The sequence below is a fragment of the Podarcis gaigeae genome, assembly GCF_964106915.1.
Source record: "Podarcis gaigeae genome assembly, chromosome: 1".
Taxonomy (NCBI): Eukaryota; Metazoa; Chordata; class Lepidosauria; order Squamata; family Lacertidae; genus Podarcis; species Podarcis gaigeae.
The window spans coordinates 97,738,394-97,765,096 of record NC_139678.1 but is presented as its reverse complement, the minus strand read 5'-3'; the positions used below and the strand labels follow the sequence as shown (position 1 = coordinate 97,765,096).

General features: G+C 40.2%; 1 protein-coding gene across 10 annotated transcripts in view; it reads right to left on the bottom strand.

Annotated features, from left to right (window-relative positions):
- THSD7B (thrombospondin type 1 domain containing 7B) overlaps positions 1–26,703 on the bottom strand; it is a 603,973-nt gene that overhangs the window by 130,342 nt on the left and 446,928 nt on the right. For all 10 annotated transcript variants that reach the window (XM_083703772.1, XM_083703773.1, XM_083703769.1 and 7 more), the window contains 5 exons: positions 16,175–16,369; positions 12,839–13,073; positions 9,100–9,215; positions 3,288–3,420; positions 703–806 (listed from right to left, as the gene is read on the bottom strand). In XM_083703772.1, the coding sequence (XP_083559898.1) occupies positions 703–806; positions 3,288–3,420; positions 9,100–9,215; positions 12,839–13,073; positions 16,175–16,369 (783 nt within the window). The remainder of the gene's footprint in view (positions 1–702; positions 807–3,287; positions 3,421–9,099; positions 9,216–12,838; positions 13,074–16,174; positions 16,370–26,703) is intronic.

The following is a 26,703-nucleotide window of genomic DNA, read 5'->3' as shown; positions in this document are numbered from 1 at the left end:
CAATACTAAAGAAAAACCAAAACAGTCACCAGAATGGCTTCATAAAAACCCAAGGAAAGTACAAAGCAAAGTGGGAGGCAATAAATGAGAAGTATAGGTATTCTTAAAGTATAAGCAGCGGGCTTTATCTCCCATCTTAGTGCTGTGCTGATTAGAACTAAGACTGGATCTTTTCTCTCCAACTTTAGCGCTTAGCACCACAGTGGTGCGGTTGGAAATAACCCCATTATTCTCTGAGTAAAAGGCAGCATTCCACCCGTATCCCAGCACTGGTACAAGTGGTAGGGGGAAAGATTGCATTTTACTATGCACGTAACTTTCCAGCTCTCTCCATCCCAGGGCTGTGATGCTGATTGTGTATACCTATGTGTGTGTGTGCGTACGTGCGTGTGTGCAATGTTGTATGTGAGAAAGACTGTGTGTGTGCTAAATGTGCATGAATGTGTATGGGTGGTGTGTGAGGGTGTGTGCATGTGTGTGTGTTGTCTGCATGTGCATATGTCTGCTGTTTCTATAGCTTGTATCCATACACACACATATACAATAAGCTATGCCTACTTCTGGCCTTTGGAGGAATGGCTGAATGCCAAAAAAAGGTAGCTTCCCACTCCACTGTAAGCCCAAGTGTTAGATGGCATAAGGTGCAGCCAGCTAACAAAAAAAATATTCTGGAAACAAGCATTTCAAAATGTGCATTCTTACCTCTTGACTGCAAACCATGACCACATGCTTCATTGACTCCTAGCACACCTTGTCTTACAGAATCTGGCACCAACATACACCAGCTCCACTTGTGGATCTTCCAGCTGGAATTGTAACAAAAGAAGAGCTATGATTATATACTCTGATTTACTTATTTGTTTCAGAAAAGAACAATCCATTAATTACAGCTTCTGATTCAGCCTCATTCTCCTGACCCTTTAAACACCAAGTCTCTCCTTCTCTGGACATTGGCTGTGATGATTTGGGACGCAATGCAAAACATTTGGAACATACCAAGGCTCCTCTGATTGAAGCCTATATTTGCAATAAATGACACCTTATTTATCTCGATACAATAACCCATCCATCACCCTGCACCTCCAGCCATGCTCACCACTGGCATGCAGACCCTGGAAGGTGGTTCATGACAAAACGTGTCCCTCAGGCTGGAGAAGACTTCTCACTCCTGCTATAGAAGGAGTGAAGGCGTTCTCTCATTCACTTAGGTGAAGAACAACATATATTTCTACTGGTTAAATGGGCAGGTTTGGACATGAAAAAGTATGGCTTCATCTGCAGCAAGCCTCCTGCTCATGAAATCCACCCCCTCTCTCCTCATCTGCTGCTGCCATGATCAGATCTGAAGCTTTTGATTAGCCAGCCACAGCTCATTCTTTCTTCAAAACCTGACAAAATGTTGTTAATCTTAGCAATTGTGTTTGTTTTTTTAAGCCAACTTCAGAACGCGAGTCTGCTTCAGCAAACCACAGTTTAGCTAAACATAAGTATGCTCAAAAGCAGAAGCAGAAGCTTCAGATATTCTTATTGTGGCTGCCCTGGAAGAGGAGAGGAAGAGCATGAATCAGCCTTAGGCTCACTGCAACATGTTCTCATCATGATAAACCATGAACCAGCTCAGGGTCATTTATCCATTTGAGCTTCAATCCAACAAAAGCATCCTTATTTGCAAAAGTATACAGATGAATGCACACAGATGAGTGCAAAATTGTGCTTTGGGTATTTAAGCTCTTGGCACATGCCTAAATTTACACCAGGCTTAACTTAAACAATCATACTTTTAAGAGTTATGTGAATCACTTATTAAAATAAACATTTATTTGGAGTGTTCAAACAGGCAATACACATTTTTTCAATGATAAGATAGCTATGATGTCTCAGTAGGTTAAGCAATGTGTAGGTATTTCAAAGCGTGCTCTTTTTTAAAAAAAGAACCTAATTACATAGTTTGAATTATACTTTAATTATTATTGTGGGGTGGAGCAAGTGGTCACATTGGATAAATTAATGACTATGGCTTTAATCCAGAAATTCTGTGAATGGAGTTTCATCCATGGGACACTCCCACCGCCAGAAAGCAGAGGGGAGGGGAAGAGGTAATTTTGCCAAATCATACTCCTACTGTAGTACCAGTGCCCGTCAAAAGCCTGCTATGGAGGGTTAGGGAATCCCCCAGGACATAAGAATAGGAATGTACCTGGTGCACACCATAGCACAAAGATCATGGGGCCAAACACAGTCTCCCAGTGTAACTCTCTAGACTTGACCCTGTAGGTAAGAGTAGAACCACTGTAGAACAGTAACCCCAATGCCCAACCCATGATCAATGTTATCAAAAACCAGTGAGACATCAAGAAGCAGAATCATAATCCTTTCATCCCTGTCTCAATTTAGGTCAGCCATCAGGACAACCACGGCTGATTCAGTCCTGAACTCTGGTACAGTGGTACCTCTGGTTGCGAATGGGATCCATTCCGGAGCCCCGTTCACAACATGAACAGAACGCAACCTGCGTCTGCGTCTGCGTGATGTCATTTTGAGCGTCTGCGCATATGCGAGTGGCGATACCCGGAAGTAACCCTTTCCAGTACTTCCGGGTTGCCGCAGGACGCAACCTGAAAATGCTCAACCTAAAGAAAACGGATCTCAAGGAACTCCTGCAACTCTCTCCTGTACTACTCTCTCCACCACTTTACCCCAGAAATGTGTATTTGCAGTCAGATGCTAATTGTTATAAACAATAGGATCCAGGTTGGGCTTCTCCAGGAGTGAACACGGTACCACGTGTTTAAGGGTAGCAGACACCACACCACCGCACAAAGTCAGAGGATTGATGTTGGATTCTAGTGCTGGTGCACGCTTTCCAAACTCAACATCAATGCAGTGATTTGCAGAAACCAGGTTAAACTGAACTACTGCTTGTATCTGAAGATAAAAGGTATACAGAACAAGAATATCTGCCTTTGCAATGGAACCTGCCCCCATCTCCTCCTGTTGCCCCCGTACGCCCCCTAAAGCTATTATGGGTTTCACCCCAGCCCTCTGGAGCAGATTTGGGAAGGGAAGGAGCACATGGGGGAGTTTCTTGCGCAAGTAGAAATTCCATGTGCTGACAAAAAAGAGTTAGCTGGATACCATCCTATATTTCCAAAAAGATATTAGCCTATTTTCAATGTCCCAATGAAAATCAACAAACATGGATTAAATTTACTGGCCATTTTTTGAATACAGTACTACAACTCTCATATTTAGACATTCTTATATACATATATATATATATATAATACCTGTACACAGCACAAAGAGGGATGTCTTCACATTCCCTTTCTTCAAACAAGGTGTCTGGACATTCCTGTCCTCCATTAACAGCATCATGAATAATAATCCTGTAGCGGGACTGTTTCATTGCAGGAGCATTACCTGAGAACATATTTTAAAACGGTAGCAAAATGTTGGTTTTTCTGTCTTTCTTTCACAGTTAGGTAATTTCATGCATTAGTGATTTTGCCTTTGATTTGAAAAGTGTCAAACTTCAAATCCTGCCTTTGGTTACACTGAATCTAGTAAAACATATGACTTTATTTCCATTTGTTACCAAGTTGAAAATTCTAGGTAGAAGAGAGAGTAGAAGAGGGTTAGAGATTAACAAACATGTGGCATCTAAAGCATCATATTCTTACACCAATCCAACAATCTTCTTACATGTGTGGGACCTTGCTCCTGTGGAGGGTTCAAGGAAAGATTCAAAACAAAACAAAACCAGAACTGTGTTTTTTTATACATGTGGATAGTAGTTGGTTGTTGTGGATTGCAAGAAACAGAAGGCACTTGCTAGGATAGGGCAGCAGGTCTCCTTGGCCACTGTAATCCCAAAAGTGTTAACCTTGTTATCTTTCTATAGGCAATGATGATGAACCATCACATGATGTCAATGTATATTCATATCTAACATCTGTGCCACTAAGCATGGTGTTCTATACATGCTATTGCTAAACAATGCCATGCTACTTGATATATTTTCTAGACCTAATGAATTAGGATATAATGGACTCATTCTGCATATCCAGGAATTGTATAATTCAACTGTATGTAGAGGGCCTTCTCAGTAGTGACACCCTCCCTGTGGAAAACCCTCCCTTCAGATGTCAAGGAAATAAACAACAATCAGACTTTTAGAAGACATTTGAAGGCAGCCCTGTATCGGGAAGTTTTTAATGTTTCATGTTTTATTATGTTTTGATATATGCTGTGAACCGCCCAGAGTGGATGGGGAAACTCAGTCAGATGGGTGGGGTATAATAATAATAATAATAATAATAATAATAATAATAATAATAATTCCTGTATGTTCCCATATGGATGGAAAATAGCAGGCAGTTCCTCCTAGGAGCAGGCACCCCCTTCCCATAACTATGATCTCCATGGTCAACTCTAATCCTCTAATTATGTAGATTGTTCCACAACTTGGTGTCTTCCAGATGTTTTCGGTTGCAACTCCTTTCAGCCCCAGGCAATATGGTAAATACTCATAGGTAATGGGATTTGTAGCTGAAAATATCTGGAGGGCATCAGGTTTGGGAAGGCTGATCTAGATCATGCCATTTTTTAAAATAAGTTTTTATTATTTATATGGATGTTTACAGAACCTGACATGCCAAAACATTGCAAAAAATTGTACACAACTTTAACCATTTCAGCAATGGCATCAATTCAATCCAATATGAAGAACACTCCAAATTCATATTTTTTTAAAACTCAGTTATATGCGATCTAAACAACTTCAACCACTCGCTGAGATCCACTCCAATTAGTCTCGCAGATATGGGGAAAATATGTTAAAATTGAAGAATAATTGTCTGACTTCTTTCCCAAATTTTCCAAACATCACTTTATTTAGAATGATGTTATCTATCTTATTCCCAAAATAAGGCAGCATTTATTTTTTGCTGAAGCTCTTTCAAGTTTACTAAGACAAAACAGCAGGTGTTGTGAATCTATGCTTGCATGCATTATTGGGTCCAGCAGGGACCTTAACTTGGCTCATGAGGACATTTTCCTCAAGCGATGCCCAGCTGTCCCATACCTGATGTCATATATGGTGCTTGATTATAATGTTTATGAGAAATATATCTAACAGGAATCTCTGTAGGCTGCTTTCCAATTTAACTTCTGAAGACCTTTAAATACAAGTTGGCCAAAACATGTCGGGCTGCTTTGGAAATAAAATCCATATCCACCCCACCCCACCCCCAACATCTTGAGGCACATCACTTTGTTTACCATACCTGAAGGAGCGTCTCCACCCCCATCGTTCAGCCCGGACACTGAGATCCAGCGCTGAGGGCCTTCTGGTGGTTCCCTCATTGCGAGAAGCAAAGCTACATGGAACCAGGCAGAGGGCCTTCTCGGTAGTGGCGCCCGCCCTGTGGAACACCCTTCCATCAGATGTCAAGGAAATAAGCAGCTATCTTATTTTTAAAAGACATCTGAAGGCAGCCCTGTTTAGGGACGTTTTAAATATTTAATGCTGTATTGTTTTTAACACTCGATTGGGAGCCGTCCAGAGTGGCTGGGGAAACTCAGCCAGATGGGTGGGGTATAAATAAATTATTATTATTATTATTATTATTATTATTATTATTATTCCCATTGAGTCAATCACCCACCTCCTACTACGCTTCTGAGAAAAATCCCACCACACCCTCCCACTATATATAAGGGTCTGGTGACTTCTGTTTCAGTGTATCTGAAGAAGTGTGCATGCACACAAAAGCTTACACCCAGCACAAACTTAGTTGGTCTCTAATGTGCTGCGGAACCATTTTTTATTTATATCACTTTGAATGTTCTTCTGTTTTTGTACTTTCCTTCCATGCCCTAGAGATGTATTGTCCAGACTACAGCAATGCATGTCATGTGAAACTGTCCTTGAAGATGGTCTGGCAGCTAGTGTAGACTGCTGCTGCCAAGTTGGTCAGTAGGCAGCCAAGCGGGGCGATGTGTCACTGCTCCTCAGAGCACTGCACAGGCTGCCAGTGAACAACTGCACCCAATACAAGGTGGTTGAACTAGCATGAGAAGTTCCAAATTACTTGGGACCCAAGGACCTAATATCAACCACCTTGGGCCTTAGGACCGGAAGAGGAAGCCCTGCTGGTGGCGGTGCCACTGTGTGCTGTGCTGTTGGCAGGACCTCTACGTTTTGCTCCAAATTCTTGTTGTAAATTATTGGTTTCCACCTCTTTACAGTGGTACCTCAGGTTAAGTACTTAATTCCTTCTGGAGGTCCGTACTTAACCTGAAACTGTTCTTAACCTGAAGCACCACTTTAGCTAATGAGGCCTCCTACTGCTGCCGCGCCACTGGAGCCCAATTTCTGTTCTCATCCTGAAGCAAAGTTCTTAACCTGAAGCACTATTTCTGGGTTAGCGGAGTCTGTAACCTGAAGCATATGTAACCTGAGGTACCACTGTAATTCCTTAAGCAAAATATCATCTACGCGCATTCGTGGTGTATGACAACTCTTTGCAGAAAACAGTCTGATGACATTTAGCTGAAGGACAAGCAATAGGTGGGAAAGCTGGACACCAATTCCCCAGTTTAGCTTTTTATATTTTATCTGAGGCAAAGGATTTGCTCCAATGCCAATATCTGTTCTGTTTGTTTGTTTGAAAGTTGCTTGCCTAGCTGCTTGTTATTTTGGCAGATATTTAATTTAATATCTGATATGTAAAACTGCCTCCTGCTTTGTCTGTGGCTTAGGCATTTAGTTACATATTGTCTTTGTTAAATAATCTCTCCTATTTAATTCATATGCATAGAACATGAACTGATTTCTAAACTTCCAATCATGTTGCATTTTTCATTGTGCAGCACAAATGAAAGAACTTCCAGTATAGCCATCTTAATAGCAAACCAAGTGAGCAACAAAATTCCCACAACTCACTTTTAATTTAGAATCATATTAGAATGATAACTCTGCCAATGAGGTTAAATAATTAATTTGGAGGAGGTTTTTTATTGTACAGGATTATTTAATAAACAGAGTAATTTAGTAGTTAATTTATTCTCCTTATTCATATACAGTTTGTTGAGAGTACAAAAAGCAAACAACTAATTAAAGCACTATTCATGACAGGAAAAATCTATTGAGAAATACTTACTCTGTGTATTGCAATTTTTGTAGAGGCAGAGAACACAAGAGCAAAGATGATGAGAACAATTATAACTTTCAACAGAAATAGGCATTATTGTACAAAAATCAGGAGAACTTTCTGCATAAAGCATGTATAAGTCTACTTATCTGGAAAAAATATTATCTGATGTGCAAATCACATTTTGAGATGGAATGACTTGTATTTTTAAAAAAGGTGATGGTGGAGGGGAGAACAATATTGACACTACCTTTTCCGGAGAGTTGTATCTGACTAAGTCATACTCAGAGTAAACCCACTGAAATCAATTATGATCATCTTAAGTCCATTGATTTCAGTGGCTTTGCTCTGAGTATGACTTAGCTGGACTAAGTATTTCCTGTGCTTTCAGTGCTCACTGAAAACCACATTTCTGATGGCAGTTTTGCTGTGAAATCTCAAGGGGGATGAAATGGCTATGGATTGTTCGATACTCAATACATTACATTTCTAGAATGTTTTGCCACCACCAACTCCACTTAGAATTGAGCTTCTGAGAAAGCCACTGGACACATGGGAAAACTTCCACTAGCCAATGATTTAGCTCAAAGCACAGTTCTGTACTTTAGGAGATGGGAGAGGGAACCTGAATATCCTATCAAATTAGAACAAACAACAAATAGCCCTGTGTTGAAAATGAGCCCATATCTTCAAGGTATACCTGAAGGATCGTCTCCACCCCTATCGTTCTGCCCGGACGCTGAGGACCAGCGCCGAGGGCGTTCTTGTGGTTCCCTCATTGCGAGAAGCAAAGCTACAGGGAACCAGGCAGAGGGCCTTCTTGGTAGTGGTGCCCGCCCTGTGGAACGCCCTCCCACCAGATGTCAAAGAGATAAACAACTATCTGACATTCAGAAGACATCTGAAGGCTGAAGGCAGAAGACATCTGAAGTTGAGGGAAGTTTTTAATGCATGACATCTTAAGTGTATTTTTGGTCTTTGTGGAAGCCGCCCAGAGTGGCTGGGGAAACTCAGCCAGATGGGCGGGGTACAAATAATAAATTATTATTATTATTATTATTATTATTATTATTATTATTATTATTATTCAAGGTCTTCAAACAGAATTTTCCAACTTTTCCAGATTATTGCTCCATAACATGCACATGACATTGAAGTCTGTGCAAAAGAGTGGCTATGCTGGATTTGGATTGAGCCATAGCCCAATTCAGATTAGGGCAATGGTTATACTACCTTTGCAAGCTGAAAACATTGAAGATTTGATCCAAAGCAGTCCAGCTCTGTCTATCTTATACTCGCCTACTTTTTTGTGTCCTTTGTATTTCAAGGAAAGCCTCCACTACCACTAATGAAAACAGCATCTTAAGAAAGGCTGTTTTCCATGGGAGGGAGAAAAGAGAGAGTTAGAGTCATTTCTCCACCAGGGATGCAACTTACCATCAGAAGGACAGAAATAGTTCCAAGGCTGCTCTGCTTCTTTGTAGCTATTTACATGTCGGGTTTGTTTGTTTGTTTAATTAAATCGCATGCATGTTAATTTGACCCATAAATTAATATGTCTAGTTTGGCTCTAAACTGTGAATCTGTAGACAGGTCCTTGTGTTCTTAACACATTTTGTGAAGGGTTTAGTAGATTGCAAGTACTGCGAAACTAATGATGAAAATGTAATATTAACAAATCAGAGGCTGGGTTGAGGTTTCTGGTAAGCGGTAGAGACCTATGGAGCTCCTCTCGGCTTGCAATGCTTTAGCTACAGTAGTGCGCATCAGTACTGCTGCACAAAATGCCAATTCATAGGATTAAGGTGCTTGGTACATAGTATTGCTCACTACCTGAATCCAAACGAAAACAAAAGCTTATCACTTTATCTTCTGTGTTGATATGATAGGGATTGTTTATTTGTTCTGACCAGAACTTCTTTATCCCTCTTTTAAAGCAGCTTACCACGTTGGCAGGTGGTAGGGCAGTGTGTCCATTCGCTGAAAGGGGTCACCACACAATCCATCTTGCATGGCAGCAAACATGGGCGGACTGTGTCTGGCCGGGTGGATTCTGGGCACCTGAGAACACAATTTTAAGTGTAACGTATGAGAACTGCCTTTAAGAAAGCCCCAAAATTATTTGGGGGGGGGGGGGAATCTCTGCTGTGCAATAAAACAGAAAACTCTGATAAAGAACTCCACACTATACACATGCACTATACACAAGCCCTTATGTCTAAGTAGACATGTATAGGTTTTCATAGATAATACTAGAAATACATAAGCACAAGACAAGAGAAGCTGGAAAACGAAACACATTTTTTATTTTTTAGAAATAATCTGGAATTTGTTTAGCTGTGTCATACTTGGTGACTTGTTGAACAAATCATGGCTAAAACAAACCATCACTTAACTTGTCTTAAAGGCAGCATAATCAAATCCAAACACACCACCCTCCTGAAAGTGTTCACATTGAATTTAATGCTCCCCTACTTTTTTGTGTCCCAGCTTTTAACATAAAATCCAGAAAACAGCCATCTCTTGCCGGTTCTTTTATAAAGAGAGGCTTCCAATAGCTGCTAATTTTTTTGATCCCATTCCTCCCATTTATACATCTTTGCCCTAATCTTTATTGCCTAGTAATCCTGGATGGATGGTTTCCTTCCCACAACTCTCAATATAAAATACGAATAAAATTCATATGTCAGCAATCCCTAATTTGAATTATGAGAGGGAGGTAAAAGGGGCAGTTCTATATGCTGTGGAAGATCAGCTGTTCTAAATGGGACAGTAAAACAAAGGAGAGGAAAGAATAAGCTTTTCACAGTCTTAATTTCCATGCAGACAGATTGCTTGAGAAACACCCACAAGTGAAATACAACTTCCAAACCAATCAGTACCTTAATCACTGACAGTTTTCAAAGCATGGTAGGAGTTAAACATAGGCCACAAAGCTGCTATTGTGAAATATTTAATAATATCAAACAAAAAGTTTTTAAAATTAATCCAAGTGAAACAGTGAAATGCATTGTTTTAATAAGTGTGTATATTGTTCTCAAATGAATTCTTGGTATATAATGCATTTTTGTTTCCATTATCTCTTTGAAATTTATTTCTAGGAACTGTTCATTTTTCTATCCACTTGGAGGTCTGTAAAATGGAAAATGAATTTAGCTCCCACCTTCTTCAAAGTAATAGGAGCGAAAATCCACATTTCATAACTTCAGCAAAACCTAAATTGAATATTTATGCAGATACATAAATCTTCTTCTCAAAGTTACCCTGCGGTTAAGCACTTCCCATAGCTTTTAGAGAATCACTGGAAGCTCGAATTTTCATAAATAGTCAAATGCAATATAATAAGCAGGTCTAGTCACAAACAATTTTCCTGCTCATTATTATGATTAAATTCAGAAACCTATACTTTGAAACCACAAGTCTCAGGCAGCCTAATCTTTCAATGAGTTAAGGAGGATAAAGGACATAAGAGTTTACAGATGGAGCAAGGGCTAAAAGCCTTATCCTGCAAAGATGTACCTATTTGGTATACAAAAGTCAGCAAATGAACTAGTTAAAGAATCGGTATTTTGTTTGTCAATAAGCTTTGCATTTTTCTGTTATAAGTTCTGGGGTATCTTCACTGCGGTCACCCTTCTCTTGCACATGTGTGCACACACATCCCTAACTGTGATCATACAGGGTTGCCCCATCAGCTATGATTCCACTATGTTCTGCTAATACTATTAGTCAAACCGGCTCATGGTGTGACCAGTATAAACCATTTCCCCCCACTGAAGCCATAATAGGTTAAAGTTCCAATTTCAGAAATCTCAGTACTTGCAGTCACTTTATGCTACCTCTTCATTACAAAGCAGATTTGCATTCCTTTAACACTTTCTCTTTTCGAATAAACACTGTTCCGACTTTCAAGACTTACCTGAACACTTCAAAGCAGGGGCAGCCAACAAGATGCCCTCCAGATGCTGTTGGACTCCAATTCCCATCGGCCCAAAGCAAGTATGGCAAACCCAGCAGGGATGATGGGAGTTGTAGTCCAACATCTGCAGGGCATCTCCTTGGGCCATCACTGTTTTAGAGTGCCACTGAAGATCACTGTCCCTCACTTAGAGTTCTACATAAAGGATGAAGAACAAAATATGCTTGAAAGAGTGTATGACGCAGCAAATGGCAAAAAAAAAACCTCATGCTGACAATTTTCCTGGTTATCAACGGGCACTAGACATTTCTTTCCTCAATTAATCTCATTAATCTAAAGAATTTTAATTAACTTTCAACGTAGCCTGCTCATTTTTAGCAGAATTGTTCTGAGAGATACAAGGATTAAAACTAGGCTGTCATTCTCCAGACTAATTAACGGTGCAGAAAGTAATTAGCAATGTCTTGATTGTATGTATATATGTATGTATGTATAGGGAAACAAATGTGTTTCTGACTTTTCTGAGCTTCTAAAGCAAAGCAGAAGGTTAAGTCATACATAGGGATCAATATTGTTTAGAATACTATATATATTACTATGCTATAAATCAACATAGCAATGAACATTTCACACATACCTTTGTTTTATGGGAGTCAACATATGCTAAATGATTCTCCACCTTTTTGTGTTTTGCTGGGATAATTCTGCTAGCAGGGTGTAATCTAGACTAGTATCCAAATGTGCACACATTCTAAAGCTCAGGAAAATGATTGTTTTCTGAGGGGGGGAAATCTCTCTCAGCAGTTGAGCTTAAAGATCCCATCAAACAAAAACAAAAAGGGGTTTGGTACAAGACCTCCTAAAAGGATAACTCTGAAAAAATACCCCATTTAGAGTGGAAGCCATTTCCCTTTCATCAATTCTTCCACCAGAATTAAAAATGTTTTTTTATTTTTTTAAACCAGTAACTATGGAAGTTACAGCAGTAGATCTGCATTCCTTATAACACCCTCTGACTGCCTCTTCCCATATGAACTGATTTGGGCACTGCAATGATCATCTGAATCCCTTCTTTGTGTACCGCCTCCACAAGGGGTCCCGAGGGTGGCAAAAATGGGAACAGCCCATTTCTGCGGTGGCTCCCCATCTGTTGAATGCTGTCCCCAGAAAAGACTCGCCTTCGTTACATATATTTAGGTACCAGGAGAAAACATTTCTCTTCAATCAGGTGTTTGGCTGATTAACATTCTATGTCTTTTGTGGGACGGGGGTTATTGGTTTGTATTGGTTTTTACCTTATTATGCATTTCCCTTTCTCAATTTGTATGTTGTAAACCACCCTGGGATCTTTGGACAAAGGACAGTATACAAATTTAAGAAATAATGGTAATTTATTGTTCTTGAATTATCTATGTGTTTTTCTCAGTAGGAAGGCATTTGAATCTCCCTCCATTTTTAAAAAAGTGCCAGAAAAGGGAACAGATTACATTAAATCAGCAGCCTCTTTAAGTGAATGAAGTGGATAGAGAGCTCTGTCTGTTTCACGTCTTGCAGCCTAGCTAAGTATTACCTTGTTCACCAAACCCCAGAAGCACCCAACCAGTACAGAAAGAAGGAAGAGTCATGTGGTGGTGGTCTTCATACCATCTTAGCAAGACACTTCTATAATGACATTCTTAGGTCTGAAGGAAATTAAGTTAGAAGAAGACAAACCAAAGACTATGGATATGGTGTGTCTCCAGTGCCATGCATTTCTGAACAATACCTTTTGGCTGGGACCTGGCCAGAATTATTCTTCACACAGAAGACCTTCCTTGTCTGCATGCCCACTCCACAGGTGGGCTCACCATTCCAGTTAATGGTAGCATTCAGAGCTGTTACCAAGATGTTTTCTGAACAGGGACTCCATGTTGATGTTTCCCAGTAGATCTGGTTGCAAGCGTGCTCGTTGCATGTACGATATTCTTCTAGTGCATGATTAGGAGGGCATGACTTTCCGCCTGTATAGAATAAAAGCAACAGTGTGTAGCAGTCTCTCTCTCTCTCTCTCTCTCTCTCTCTCTCTCTGTGTGTGTGTGTGTGTGGTGTGTGTGTAAGTAAAACACTGGTTGCATTCCTGCTGCAATAAAGGATCTTCCAGGAACTGGTACAGGTAACTCCCCATTTGCATGGGGATTGTGTTCTGGGTTACAGTGTGCATTGGTGGGGTGCATGTAAGCCCGCCCTATTCTGGGGCAAAAAGTGGTGTGCATGTCATCCATCACGTGTGCCTTGAATGTGAACAAAATGAAAGTTGCCTGTATTGCACAATGCTGTGTTCAGTCACACACAAAAGGACAATTTCCCCAACTTATGATACTAGTTTCACGATCCTATGACTTATAATCAAGTATTGCACAAATAACACAATTGCCCTTTATTTGAGCCATACATTATTATAAGTCATAAGTATCCACTATGGAAGCCTATGCACATTGACTTAAGCTTCAGAGACACATGGCAGTGCTTTCGGTATTCCATGTACAGAGACCCAAAACTGGCTGTCCAACACAGTTTCAGCATACAAGCTGACAAAGAGCACTGAGGTAGCAATGAGTAGCAATTACAACAGTCATGATGGAGCTAAGACTGGGATCTGAACATGTTATCACTACAGTGAGCTGCTGCCCTCAAGTAGCAGCCCTGGGATACAGGACCCGATGCATACTCTGTGGAATACTCACAGGATCTGTTGTTGATTTTTTAATCTGTATGCTAAGTTACAAAGAAGCAGAAAGTAGCAGAAAATGGAGCCACACAGATCCAACTCTGAATTTGGTATGAGTTGATAAAACTGAATTCCCTAGCTGGTGATTAATTATAGTTCTATGAAATACCAAACATCAAAGAAACTTGGAGAAAACTATAGATGCAGAAACTTATCTTTATTGCTATTGCTTTCCTGAGGCTGCAGTGTTCAAATGACCATATAAACAATACCACCATTTACAAAGGGGAGGGGGGATAGTGAGGCAGAGACAAGCACCAAGTAAATTAAGCGCCTACTGAAACACAACCATCCTTTGTTCTGCATACTTATTGAAAAATTTAGTGATATAATTCCCATTGGAAAACTGTAATTTCCAAGTTCTTAAGCTGTTCTTATGGAGGAGGAAAAAAGTTCAAATTGTTAAATTTCATTCCCTAAGCTGCCCAGCTGATGCCATTTTGCACCAACAAAGTGCAAACTGCATATCTTGTAGACGTGAAGGTACTATGTATGGCCTTTTGCATAAAAATTAGGAAAAAGATGGTCCAGAATGCCACTCAGAAGGTGTTTCCATCCCTAAGAATTCATCTTGAAAATGCATACCTATGAATCCGAAATGCCATCATCCAAAATGATGATAGGCATTCACCTAGGGGTTGTATAAATTTGTAGTCCAGGCTTTAAGAAGCTGGCACCCTCCAGGTGTGGAATTCCAAGTCTCATCAGCCCCAGCCAAGATAGTCAATGACCAGAGAAATGATAATTTCATTTATGGATCACTTCCCATGAGGCATCCTGAAGCAACTCACAATATAAAAACATATAGTTCAGTTGATTAGAGTGTGGTGCTGATAATGCAGGTTCGATCCCCATATGGGACAGTTGCATACTCCTGCAATGCAGCGGGTTGGACTAGATGTTCCTCAGGATCCCTTCCAACTCTATAATTCCATGATTCTATGATATAATATAGTTTCTAGTTTCACATTAAAAAAACAACACAATAAAAGCCTCTGAACTAACTAGCATTGTTCTGCTGGTCCACTTTATGAATACTTGGCAACACTGCATAAACTGCTTTTCATTGCCTCTTCTAAACCTTCAAAGTCACTGTACTGTTTTCAGACATATTTGGGGCCATTAAAAGCTAGCACATTACCCTTCCCTAAATCCATAGGTTGGGTAAAGTAGAACAAACAGGTCACCACTGAAGTCAAATGGAATGATCTTGAAATTACATATTCCAGACTTTAATTATCCCATGCCCCTGCAAAGGAATTAACCTATGAAATATTTAATGTGTAATTCAATATTTAAGTATTCCAATATGTGCATTCATTTTTTTAATGATACACTTAAGTTTTCACAGAAAAATATTTGGCCCTAGCTAAACACTGTTTCCTCCACTGTGTCTTTAGCTTGCTTTCTCGGATTTATGGCTCTACAGTTACCATCAATATTATTAGGAACATGCATCATCATTTAATTAATTTTTCTATGGAAATTTATCTGTTTAAAAATCAAATATTCTGATATATTAAAAAGCTTCATTAACTCATGACTTCAATGTTATCAGATACAATTTGGAAACAGAATGGATTAATGAATATTTGTACAGAGCTTTGTAGGTGAAAATTCTTTTCAAGTGATAAAGATTATTAATTACTCTTATTTCACTGGGGCTGGGGACTAATCCAAACAGTTCTCTAGGAAAATGTGGAATTATACATGACCTTGAGGAGGCACAACTCATAATCACTCCTCACCACACCGAAATATACATAATATTTGCATGCTATATTTTTTCTTTTAAAAAATGTTAATCTAATAATCCTAGGCATGTGCATTCATAACTTTGCTCTTTCCCAATTGCATTTTGGGTTGTTTTTAACTGATCACAGGGGGCCACTATTCAACTGCTAATGCAGCACCCATCCGCTGCTAAGTTTTGAAGATTTTGATGCTGACGAGAGAACACACTATGGTTATATTAAAAATAACACATTTCAACACATACAGCCATGAGGAAAGCTAAAGTATAAGGCAGAGTTTCCAGAACAGCTCTTCAAGTTTTTAACATCCACCTCAGATATTTGGTATTGTAGCATTCCGGGCCATATCTTAAGCAATGTCATAAGAAAGTAATGTTATTCATTTGCAGTCTGTTACTGGTTCAAGGACTCGAAATAGTTTGAAAGCATATCATTCAAGAGGGAAAGTCTTATCCTCAATGAATAAGGAAGTACCAAAAGAGACTCCCATGGTTCTGGTATATACAGTTCCTAACCTTGCCATGACACAGGAAGTCTGTAAAGAAAACAAAGAAATAGCCATAAGAGATGTGCTGTTCACCTTCTCCTGGTAATGCCAGTATTGACCTCGTTCTGCTTTGCCTGCCTTCAGCATTTTTGCTGGTGCATGAGTGAGAACAAGATGACCACTGTGACCATTCAGTCACAACACAGTCCATTCCACACGGTACTTCACATGTTATGGTCTTGGAAGGCGAAGGGGAGTCTGCACAGAGATCACCTGACACATCCTCACCTAAAATCAACACAAAATGGGAAGAGAAAAAGAAGAAGCCCGTGTTAAGAATATGACCACTTTAAAAAATATGAGTAGTTGTAGCAATATGAAAGCATGGCAGGGAGAAGACTTTGATTGGTTCACAGAAGTACTGCAGAAGGGATGCCAAGGTATGTTTCACATGTGCACTTCATACCCTCTTCAATTACCAAACCTCATGGGCTTCTTTTGTTCCTTATGATCAGACTTCTGGGATTTCTCCTTATGGAAACACTACCAGTGGGAGTCCTCTGCTGCCTGTTCTAGATTGGAGGACTCTGGGAGAATGTGTGAGAACACATTCTTGTTCACCTTGCATCACATTCACAATAATTAAAACTTTATTATTTTTCATGTGACATTTGGAAAATGAAAAACAGGCCACAGGCAGCCCTATGTCTTAGACCAATCGCTCTTCATGATATCTAATGAAACTAACCCTACATTCCAAACATCATTATGCTGCATGATCCTGTGCCATCACTGCACCTAACTTGCTGCTACTGACATTTCAAGAAAATATACAGCATGTTAAGAAATTTCTTAACCTGCACTAGTTGTTATGAAGGAAGGGAGAAAGTAAATGTTAGGTAGATTTGTAGCTGGTTGACAGGCTGAACTCAAAAGGTGCTCATGAATTGTTCGTCGTGGACCATTCACTGGGGAGAAAGTGACGAGTGGGGTGCTGCAGGGTTCTATCCTGGACCTGTTGCTGTTCAACATCTTTATAAAAAACTTAGATGAAGGAATGGAGGGGATACTCTTCAAATTTTCAGATGATACCAAACTGGGAGGCGTAGCTAATGCCACAGATGAAATCAAGATTCAAGATGACCTTAACAGATTGGAGAACTGGGCTCAAAGTAACAAAATAGATTTCAATAGGGAGAGGAGATATCAGACATTCAAAGGAGGCCCTTTCAGGCTGCACCTGGGCCTCATGGGAAAATAAGAATCTCATAATGACTGAGGCCCTGTCTCTGCAAATGCAACAGCTGTTACTCAGTTCCGCCTCCATCCTGAGGTGAAATAAACAGGGTGCTTTTGTAGGGGGAATAAATACAAACTGGCCATTGTCCTAATTAACAAGTACTGTACTTCAGAATTTTTCTCATGGGCAAACATGGCTAACATTACTTCATATATTTCTCCTAATGTTTAGTTCCACCCCAGATGCCCTCTTATTCTCAAACTTCTGTGTTTGCCCTCGGCTCTCCTATGCACACCAGCAGATGGCCTCCTCAGTTTCTTTCCTTCTGTTTTGTATACTTTAGAAAAAATGCTGAAGAATTTCTTCAACATTTTCATAAAAGCTGGATATTCAGTATATAACTGATATTTACGAAGTGTTGAGAAAATCATGTCTAGTGAGCTGCAAGCCTTAAGCAGATATTCAATAAATTCTTTCCTTTTTAAAAAATATATATGCTTCAACACTAATAGAAATGCACACATTAATCTGGAAGGGTAACGGAAATACTTGTGGTTTGTCAAACATAACCCTTGCTACACTCTGACACAACAGTACACATTAAGACATGTGCAAATATATAAAAAGGGCAGGGAAAGAGACTTGCTCATGGGCTATGGAATCTTGGATGATTCTCATGTTTGAATTCTTTAAAAGCTCAAATCTCAAACCCCTTATGAACAACATTCCCACTCTGAATGCTCCTCCTTTTAGGATACCCGCAAAGCGTTCGTTATCTTAAATGAACCCAAGACCAAACCAACAAGATCAATCATTTAAACATGGAGTGGGGGGGGGGGGCAATAAAACTTAGAACTGCAACTGCAGAAGAAAACCATCTCTTCACTGGAAACTAGAGTTGTGATTACCATGAAGCTGCCTGGCAAAGAATTATAAAGTTGAGGGTAAAGGTTTCTATTGCTTTTGTGGGGCAACATGCATATACCAGCTTGCAAATGAGTGGAAGTGGAAGTCAGTGGAAGTGCTTAAAGCTGTCAATTGTGCAGCAGTAATTTCTGCATTCATATTCCTAAATGAGGACAGCCTCTTAGTCCCCGAAGTATGAATAAAACTTTTCAAGCACATTATGGGGAGTAATAGAGAGAATTGAGCAGGCAAGCCAACTACAAGATATGTTCTATATATATATGCATGCCTCTGCTGATCAGACAAAATTTGACTTGCCTAATCGCTATACTATTATTCTGGCCTGCTGAAAGATGAATTAAGTTTGAAAATCCCTCTCCTACAGGAACGCATCTCATCATGAATGAGTATCAATCTTTTCTGTGACGTGTTTGGAAAGATTCTCTCACTGCATCTACCTCTATTCAATCATTCTCTCTGAATGGCCCATTTCAGTAGCAGCACTCTGTGGTGTGTTCAACACTGAGCTGACAGCTGAGCAAGCTAAGGGTTTGGGGTTGGGGAGAGAAGAGGAACTCTTAAACTGTGCACCAATTATGTGCTTGCCTCTACAAGTCATGCTAGCATTATAGTCCTTGCAAGCATTTTGACATCCTGCCTGTATGGCAGTTGCTACCACATCTCAGAGAACTGGGGTCAAGGTGGAAGTTGTGAGGAGTCCTTCAAGGAAAAGGTAGGATGGGGAGACAGCAATACTTTAAAATAGCTGAACTGTGAAAATCTGTTCTGTTTCACCATCTCTATTTACAAGTAGTATGCAAGACAGTCAGTTCCTGTCAGGTTTATGGTCTACAGCAGACAGAAGACTTACTTCCATCTCTTCTTTTTCACTCATAGTAGAATGAGTTGCCCATATTTAACACTTGGTTCAATCTGTGTGGGTGGTACCTACAAGACAGCGGATAGCTTCTGGAAGAGGAACCTAAGTTGGCCTTGGGGAAAATATATGCTTTTGTTTTTATGTAGGAGAAAGAGATGTGATTGAAAATCTATCACTCTTGGAAACATTTTGAATATTTTGGTATGAAAAAAGGGAAGAAAGACTCTCATCCACAAGGTATATTTAAAACCGCCCGAGTGAGACTGGATCCTACTGAAAAAAATATAAGTGGATCTTGGGACTCAAGTGATTTCAAGCAATTCTATTCAAGTGTGGTGGGAAGTAAGTTTCCAAATGTGTAACAAGTGCAGAATGCAAAATTTTCTCAAAAGTTTTGTAAATCTGGGCCATTCTCCCAATGAATTACAGAAACCTTTTGTTTAAAAAGACTAGAAATACAGTAAGCCTGCAACTTGCACAAGGGCTATATTCTGAGGATCATGCCTAAAGCCAAAAGATAGATGGGGGAATTGGGACTCCCACCCCCACCCCATTCTAACAAATGGGTATCCCATAGAAGGGTCCAGTGGTGTGCTTCCCAGATGGGGCTTGGTAAGCCAGGACCCCCCCCCCGCCATGGTGATCTGAGAGGGACTGCCCTGATTTGATGCACGTTATGGGATTAACCCTACTCAATAATCAACCAGCAGTCGGGCTGTGTGATTCAGGGTACACACACAGTGCCTACGCCAAGACCAACTTAAAACTGTAATCAACAACATTGTGGCCTATTTTATCCCAAACTAATTGTCCTGCGATTATTTCATCTTCATGATAGTTCTTGGCCGTTCGCGGCCTTATTACATCTGGCAGCAGTGGTTGCAGCCTGGCATGTGAGGAGGCAGCACTGGGGCAGGGGGTGTGCACCTGTTTCCCACACAGCCTTGGGGGCATCATTTCCTTCCCCAGCAGTCACATAAGCGGCTTACTGTTCCAGTGAGAGGTTTATTGGGCAGTCTTCAGTCTCACTTCATCATAACATGGTCCTCACCCATTTTCCTATTAATGGGTCATGTAAAAAAGCATTACATTATGCCAAGCATGTCCAAAGTCTGTTACAGGGTGCCTAATCCAGCCTGCTGGTCGATTTAATCTGGCCCCCGTGGCAGTATATGTCCTGGGGTAAAATCCTTTAAAAAGCTCAGCAACTGCATGATTATGCCACATTGCGACATACAACACTAATAAGGCATTCGTTACTTGCATTTGCTAGTACAGAATCTATTGTCACTTTTAGTCCTGTCTGAAGACAGTCTACATTTTGACAAACAAAGAGACTGAAAGGATAGTAGAAGAAGCAAGGGTAAAAAGGTAAAGGTAAAGGGACCCCTGGCCATTAAGTCCATTCGCGGACTGGGGTTGCAGTGCTCATCTCGCTTTACTGGCCAATGGAGCCGATGTTTGTCCGCAGACAGCTTCCGGGTAATGTGGCCATCATGACTAAGCTGCTTCTAGCAAACCAGAGCAGCGCACGGAAACGCCATTTACCTTCCCGCCAGAGCAGCACCTATTTATCTATTTGCACTTGAAGTGCTTTCAAACTGCTAGGTGGCAGGAGCAGTACCGAGCAGTGGGTGCTTATTCTATCATGGGAATTCAAACCACTGACCTTCTGATCAGCAAGCCCAAGGCTCTGTGGTTTAGACCACAGCACAATACCGCATCCAGGGTGCGTAACAGGGGGCAAATGTGCACACAAATTCAGCTACACATACTTAAAACCTCATTACAGTTGTGGACAGGGTCTAGATGGATCAGTCAATTGACAGCCCATTCAAATATGCATTTTATTTAATGTACACATTTCTAAATATATTTTATCCAAACAGTTTTTTAAACAATTTTTGAGCTGAGAACTGCACCACAAAATTCAGAGAACTGTGAAATATGAATAATATAATTATGTCCTGATTTGTGTACAAGTCCAAGAGGTGTGAAATAGGTCAGCCCACTTAAAAATGTTGACATGACAAAATCCTCCTTCATTCCTTGTTGGGGATGAAGATTTAAGGTTGAACCAAAGGCTTTTAGCAGAAGCAGGCTTTGAGGAATGTACTGAAGGAAGGAAGATATGGAGTGACCTGCCACTTCCCAGGTGTTCCTAAAGGGCACTCCAAGTATAAAGGGCAGTAAGAGCAAGAGCCTAGCAGCACTTGGATCATTGATAATAAAAGCATATGATATACTTCCTGATCCAGCAGATGAGTCAAGTTATGCTAAGTTATATATATCTCCAGGATATATATGGCACGTAGATTCTCTTTTGCCCTGTTACACTAGGAGATATTGGACTATATATAATTCTGCAACTAAGCCCTCAAACACAAAAGACCCTAATTTGCACATAAATGACTCACAGAACTTTTTTTTTTGTATCTTCTAATGACATGCTGTCCATCAATATTACTCCTTCTATTCATTCATGTCCTCCATGTAAAATAATGAAACAGTCATTAAAATACTATGCTGCTATAAAATTTTATATCTCATTTAAATCTCTGGAAACAATGCCAATAAACCTTGAGTAACTGCTTGTCTATAACAAAGATGTCAGTAGATAGTAGTAAATTTTAAGAGTGGGGAGGAGATGGGGAAATCAAAGTTGCCATTTGCCTGCTTACTAATAGCAATTTCAAATCTTTCAGCATAAATAGGCTTAACAGGGTAAAAGTATTTCCCCAGACATCTAATTAGCTAATGGAACTGTTACATTTAAACATTTCACAACAACGCCAGAACTGAGGAGTGTAAGATTGATTTGATACAGCCATCTATAAATGTACTCAGCTCTTCGTAATCTCGCCATTGACTTTTTTCCCATGTTGAGACACCAAATCAAACGCTAATAAGTCTGAGTACAGATTTATTCCTCTGACTGCACTGCACGGCCAACGGGAAGGTCTATGTCACACTTCACAGAAAATTTCTACCTGGGCGCTGACTTTTGCTAATGCCAATCCATAGTTAAGAACTTCTGTGAGAAGCATTGTCAGTTTGTCAGTGTAACCAGCAGGGTGAGAAGTAAATCTAATTGCTTTGGCCCCATCACTATTCCAGCAACAGAAAGGGAGAATAAAAAAACAATAATAATAGAAAAGCCAAGAAAAGAACAGCCAAGGCAGGAAATGACAAAGCAGAAAACAAGTAGTAAAGACTTAATATATATGCGACAAAGGGAGAAATAAAACTGCATGCCTGTTTCAGAACACACAGAGAAGAATCAAGCAAACAGGTGATAAACACATGGGATGGAGGAACGGGAACATGGAAGACTCCTCTTTCCTCCCCGAAAAGGGCCAAGTGAGGAGAGAAGGTGAAGGAATAACCAAAGCCTTTTCCCCTTCCCTCTCCACAGGGCCATATACCACCAGCTGCCTGTTGGAAGGGAGCTTTATGACCTGTGACATGTTAATGGAGGTGTGTGTTAAAATGTGCAGTGATGCTAGTTGTAAACTGCCTTGGAAGCATTTGTATCCTGAAAGGTGGCATATAAAGAACGGTGATAAATAAATGGATAAATACCAAAGTAGACTGAATGCATAGTGTGCAGGTGCCTTCCCTCCCTGTTTCTCGTTAATTACAGGTACACCCTCTTGCTCTGACTCCAGATTGCTGTTGGGATTACTGCACCAAACAGAAGGTTTATCCCTGTTGTACCATCCATATATATATATATATTTCCTGTGTGCCTACAAACATTGGGGGAAAGTTCCCATTAGTGCCAATAGATTGCCCATCATCACCACCACCTCCCGCAGCCTTATACCTTATGTGAAAGGGGGAATAAAGATCTTTCCCCACACACTGCAATCCTGATAACAATCCTTCCTGAGCCTGTAATTAATTAAAGCAAAACGAGAGATGCATTTGCATGCTATTCATTAGGTGCAACATTTACGTCTGGCCCAAAATCAATTTTTGAAAATTGTCAGGGCTTTGTCATTCCACACAATGCAAAATTAATTTAAAAAAACCTGCAGCTGTAATATGTAGTTATGGCCACTAGCTTACATAATTCCAAAAGGGGGTTATACAAATTTCACGGAGAATATATCTATCAGTGGCTGTTAGCAAAGGTGGCTAGACAGAATCCCAAGTTTAGAGGCATTATACCACCAACTAATTTCTAGAGACATCAGTAGTGCTGGTGGTAGCAATTGTCCTTATGCCTGCCTGGCAATCTTCCCAGAATAATCTAGCAGGGTCCCCGTGGAAAGCTAGATGGGAGTTTTGGTCTACCCAAAGGGCTTGTCTGATAACTATTAGAACATAAAGCATTTCAATTAAAATCACACAAAACAAAATATAAAGGAAGGAAATAGCTTTCCTAAGTTTTGTTTGTATCAGACCCACTGTATTACTCACTGAACTCCTGCCCAAAGCATATTCTTCATCTTCAGCTGAACAATCTGTGCAAGAGCCTATGAGAGATTTCTATGAAGATGATTTATAGCTACAACATCCACACAAGGGGAATCTCCCCCCAAACGTGTCCAGACACTTGAAAGCCCTTAGAATCTGGTGTGGCAATTGACAAGACACAAAAGGGGGATATTAGCTATACATTGCATCTTGGGATTTTTTTTTAAAAAAAGGGGAAAATAGAGGCTGCCCTGGAAAATCTGCCACAGGCGGAGAAGAGTGAAAACTGGAGACATGCCTTTTTTAAACAAAAAAGACTCGCTCTCCATTTCACTGAATCCACTTTTAACTTAGCTAAGTTTAAATACCTGCACAGAAGTTCCCTCTGTTCCTTTGCCATTCAGTGTATCTTCTGTCCTCATTTGTCAAAAATTACCGGTAGGTGCTTCCATTTTTTGGCACCAATTTGTCACTCACTGATTTTCTGCTTTTTTAGCTCCTATGTTTTATGCTGATTTCAGTTGTTGATGTTTTGCTGGGCTTTTTTGTTTTGTTTTGTGATTTGTGTGTGTGTTTATTGTGAATCGCATCTGCATTTTATTGTTTATGCAAATTACAAAGAGAACTTGGTTGGATGGTGGTATGCAAGTGAAATACACAATAATAAATAAATTCTCTCCTCTGCTCTCTTTCTGTTTTTTGAGGGAGGGTTAGCTTTGGCTTGGTTTAATTCTTCTGTCTCTCATTTCCCCTTTCAAATTCTCCTCAACAGTTCTCTTTATATATATTATCCCTCATGGTTGGTATTTTCAAGATGTCAGTACTTTGCCCTATTTCCCTCCCCAGCTCCTGGTCTTTCACAGTGCAATGCTATGTACATCTACTCAGAAGTAAATCCTGTTGAATTGAATAGGGCTTGCCCCCAGATCAATAAAGTTAGGATGACAGTCTTAGTCTGTCTTTTTATAAAAAAATAATAATTGATGATCTGTCACTTTAACTCTGAATTCCTGCTCTTTAAGCATTGGTGGCTACAGTGGCTAATTGTCTTTTGGCTATTATCACTTCATGGATGTCTGCTCATTTTCTTAAATTAACCTTGATAAAACTGAATTTCTTGTAATTCATCAGCAATAAATCTCTGCCTATCCAACAGTTTATGAACCTTAATTATCTTATAATCCACCATTCTTTCCAGGCATGTAACCTTGGTGTAAAATTTAGTTCTCTTCATTTTTCACTCCTCAGTTCCAGTCCATGGCTGGATCACATAACATACTAAAACCTTGAAGAAAAAATCCATTACTAAGGTCTCTCTGCCCTTTATGATCCCCATGAAGCTTTTAGTTAATGTTCATCTGCTTCTATCGTCACAGATAACATCTCTCTTCTGTCCTTGATCCTTTCCACCTTGCAAATTGTACTCAATGTTCAGACAACACAGCTAACACTGACTGGTTTATACACATAGCATAATGAGGAGGCATAATGGACAGTGCCACTGCAGGTTGCAGCTGGAAGGTGACACTTTTGTATGGGTCCCAAGTTAAGTACACACAAACACATGTGACTACCAGGAAAAGAAAAACCACCGCCAAGCAGCACGTCATGCAGAAAGGTTTTCAGCCCAGCCTGCTCCCTGAAGAGAGAGTTCTCTACCTACAGCCAGTTTTATATTATTTGATTGTGTTTGTGTGTTGCACATCGGAGCATAAAAAATGCAATTCTCTACATGCCTGAAGTGACACAGCTCACTCTGCCAACTCATTCTGATGCATATGAAAACTAAGATTATTTCCTCAGAGCATTGTTATATATCTACGAAAGCATATATATATATATATATATATATATATATATATATGCAGGTTTTGGTGTCCTCGGGTGTCTTCCCGTGTAAAAGTTGGGGTGTCTAGGCGACGTTTCGACGAGGTCTCACTCGTCATCTTCAGGCTGGTGCTTTCGGCTTCTTGTTACTGGAACAGAGCGGGATCTCAATGTTTGAGTTCCTATAAATACTGTAGAGGGGGTGTGGTGTCTAGCCTCCAATGTTCTGGGCAGAGAGGAAGTTCCCAGGCTAGTGTGCCTTTTCTTCTTTTGTTCCTTAATTACTTGAGAGATACCTTGAGTGATTTCTTGCACCCCCCTGCAATCCCTACACAGATCTGGCTGACACAAGCCACAAAACCACAGCTCGCCCCTATACACGAAGCCAAGCCAAAGCACAACTAAGTGCAATACAGCCATCTTCTCAGGAAAACTCTTCACAAAGTTCAAGAGGTCAAGACACAAAGACTTTAGCAACTAATCCACACCTAATGACCCACCTAAGTGGTACTCAGGATATCACTCAAGAAATCACTCAAGGTATCTCTCAAGTAATTAAGGAACAAAAGAAGAAAAGGCACACTAGCCTGGGAACTTCCTCTCTGCCCAGAACATTGGAGGCTAGACACCACACCCCCTCTACAGTATTTATAGGAACTCAAACATTGAGATCCCGCTCTGTTCCAGTAACAAGAAGCCGAAAGCACCAGCCTGAAGATGACGAGTGAGACCTCGTCGAAACGTCGCCTAGACACCCCAACTTTTACACGGGAAGACACCCGAGGACACCAAAACCTGCATTCCTGTACCCGTGAAAATCTACGAAAGCAAATATATATATATATATATATATATAGTGGATTTTGTTGCCAAATGTCTATTGCTTTGATGCAGGATAGTTCTTATTATTTGATGATGAAGATGGTGATAACTGGGTTGAATATTCCCCGACACTTTTGTGGAAACTTGCTCTTTCAGTTGCACTCTTAGGACAAAGTGCACCTGCTACATCACAACATACGAGTGACATTCAAGATTGGAAAGTGTGTGTCCTCACTGGCCATGGAGTGGCGGAGCACCTCTAGTCCTGGCATGGTAGCATAGGATTGCTTTGCCCATGTACATAAAATAATTTACCTACTTACAAGGGAGGGAGCAAATCTAATAGGCTTGCAAATATGATTTGAATTGGTAAAGTTTCTGTTTTCCAAAACACTGGATGATAATGATAATGAATGATTATAAACGCATTGTGGAAATTTCAAGGGAATCAACAGCCTTTTTCCAAAACACCTGGGAATCTCCAAAATTAAAGGATAAATGGTTGTGGGAACGACAGGAGCTTTT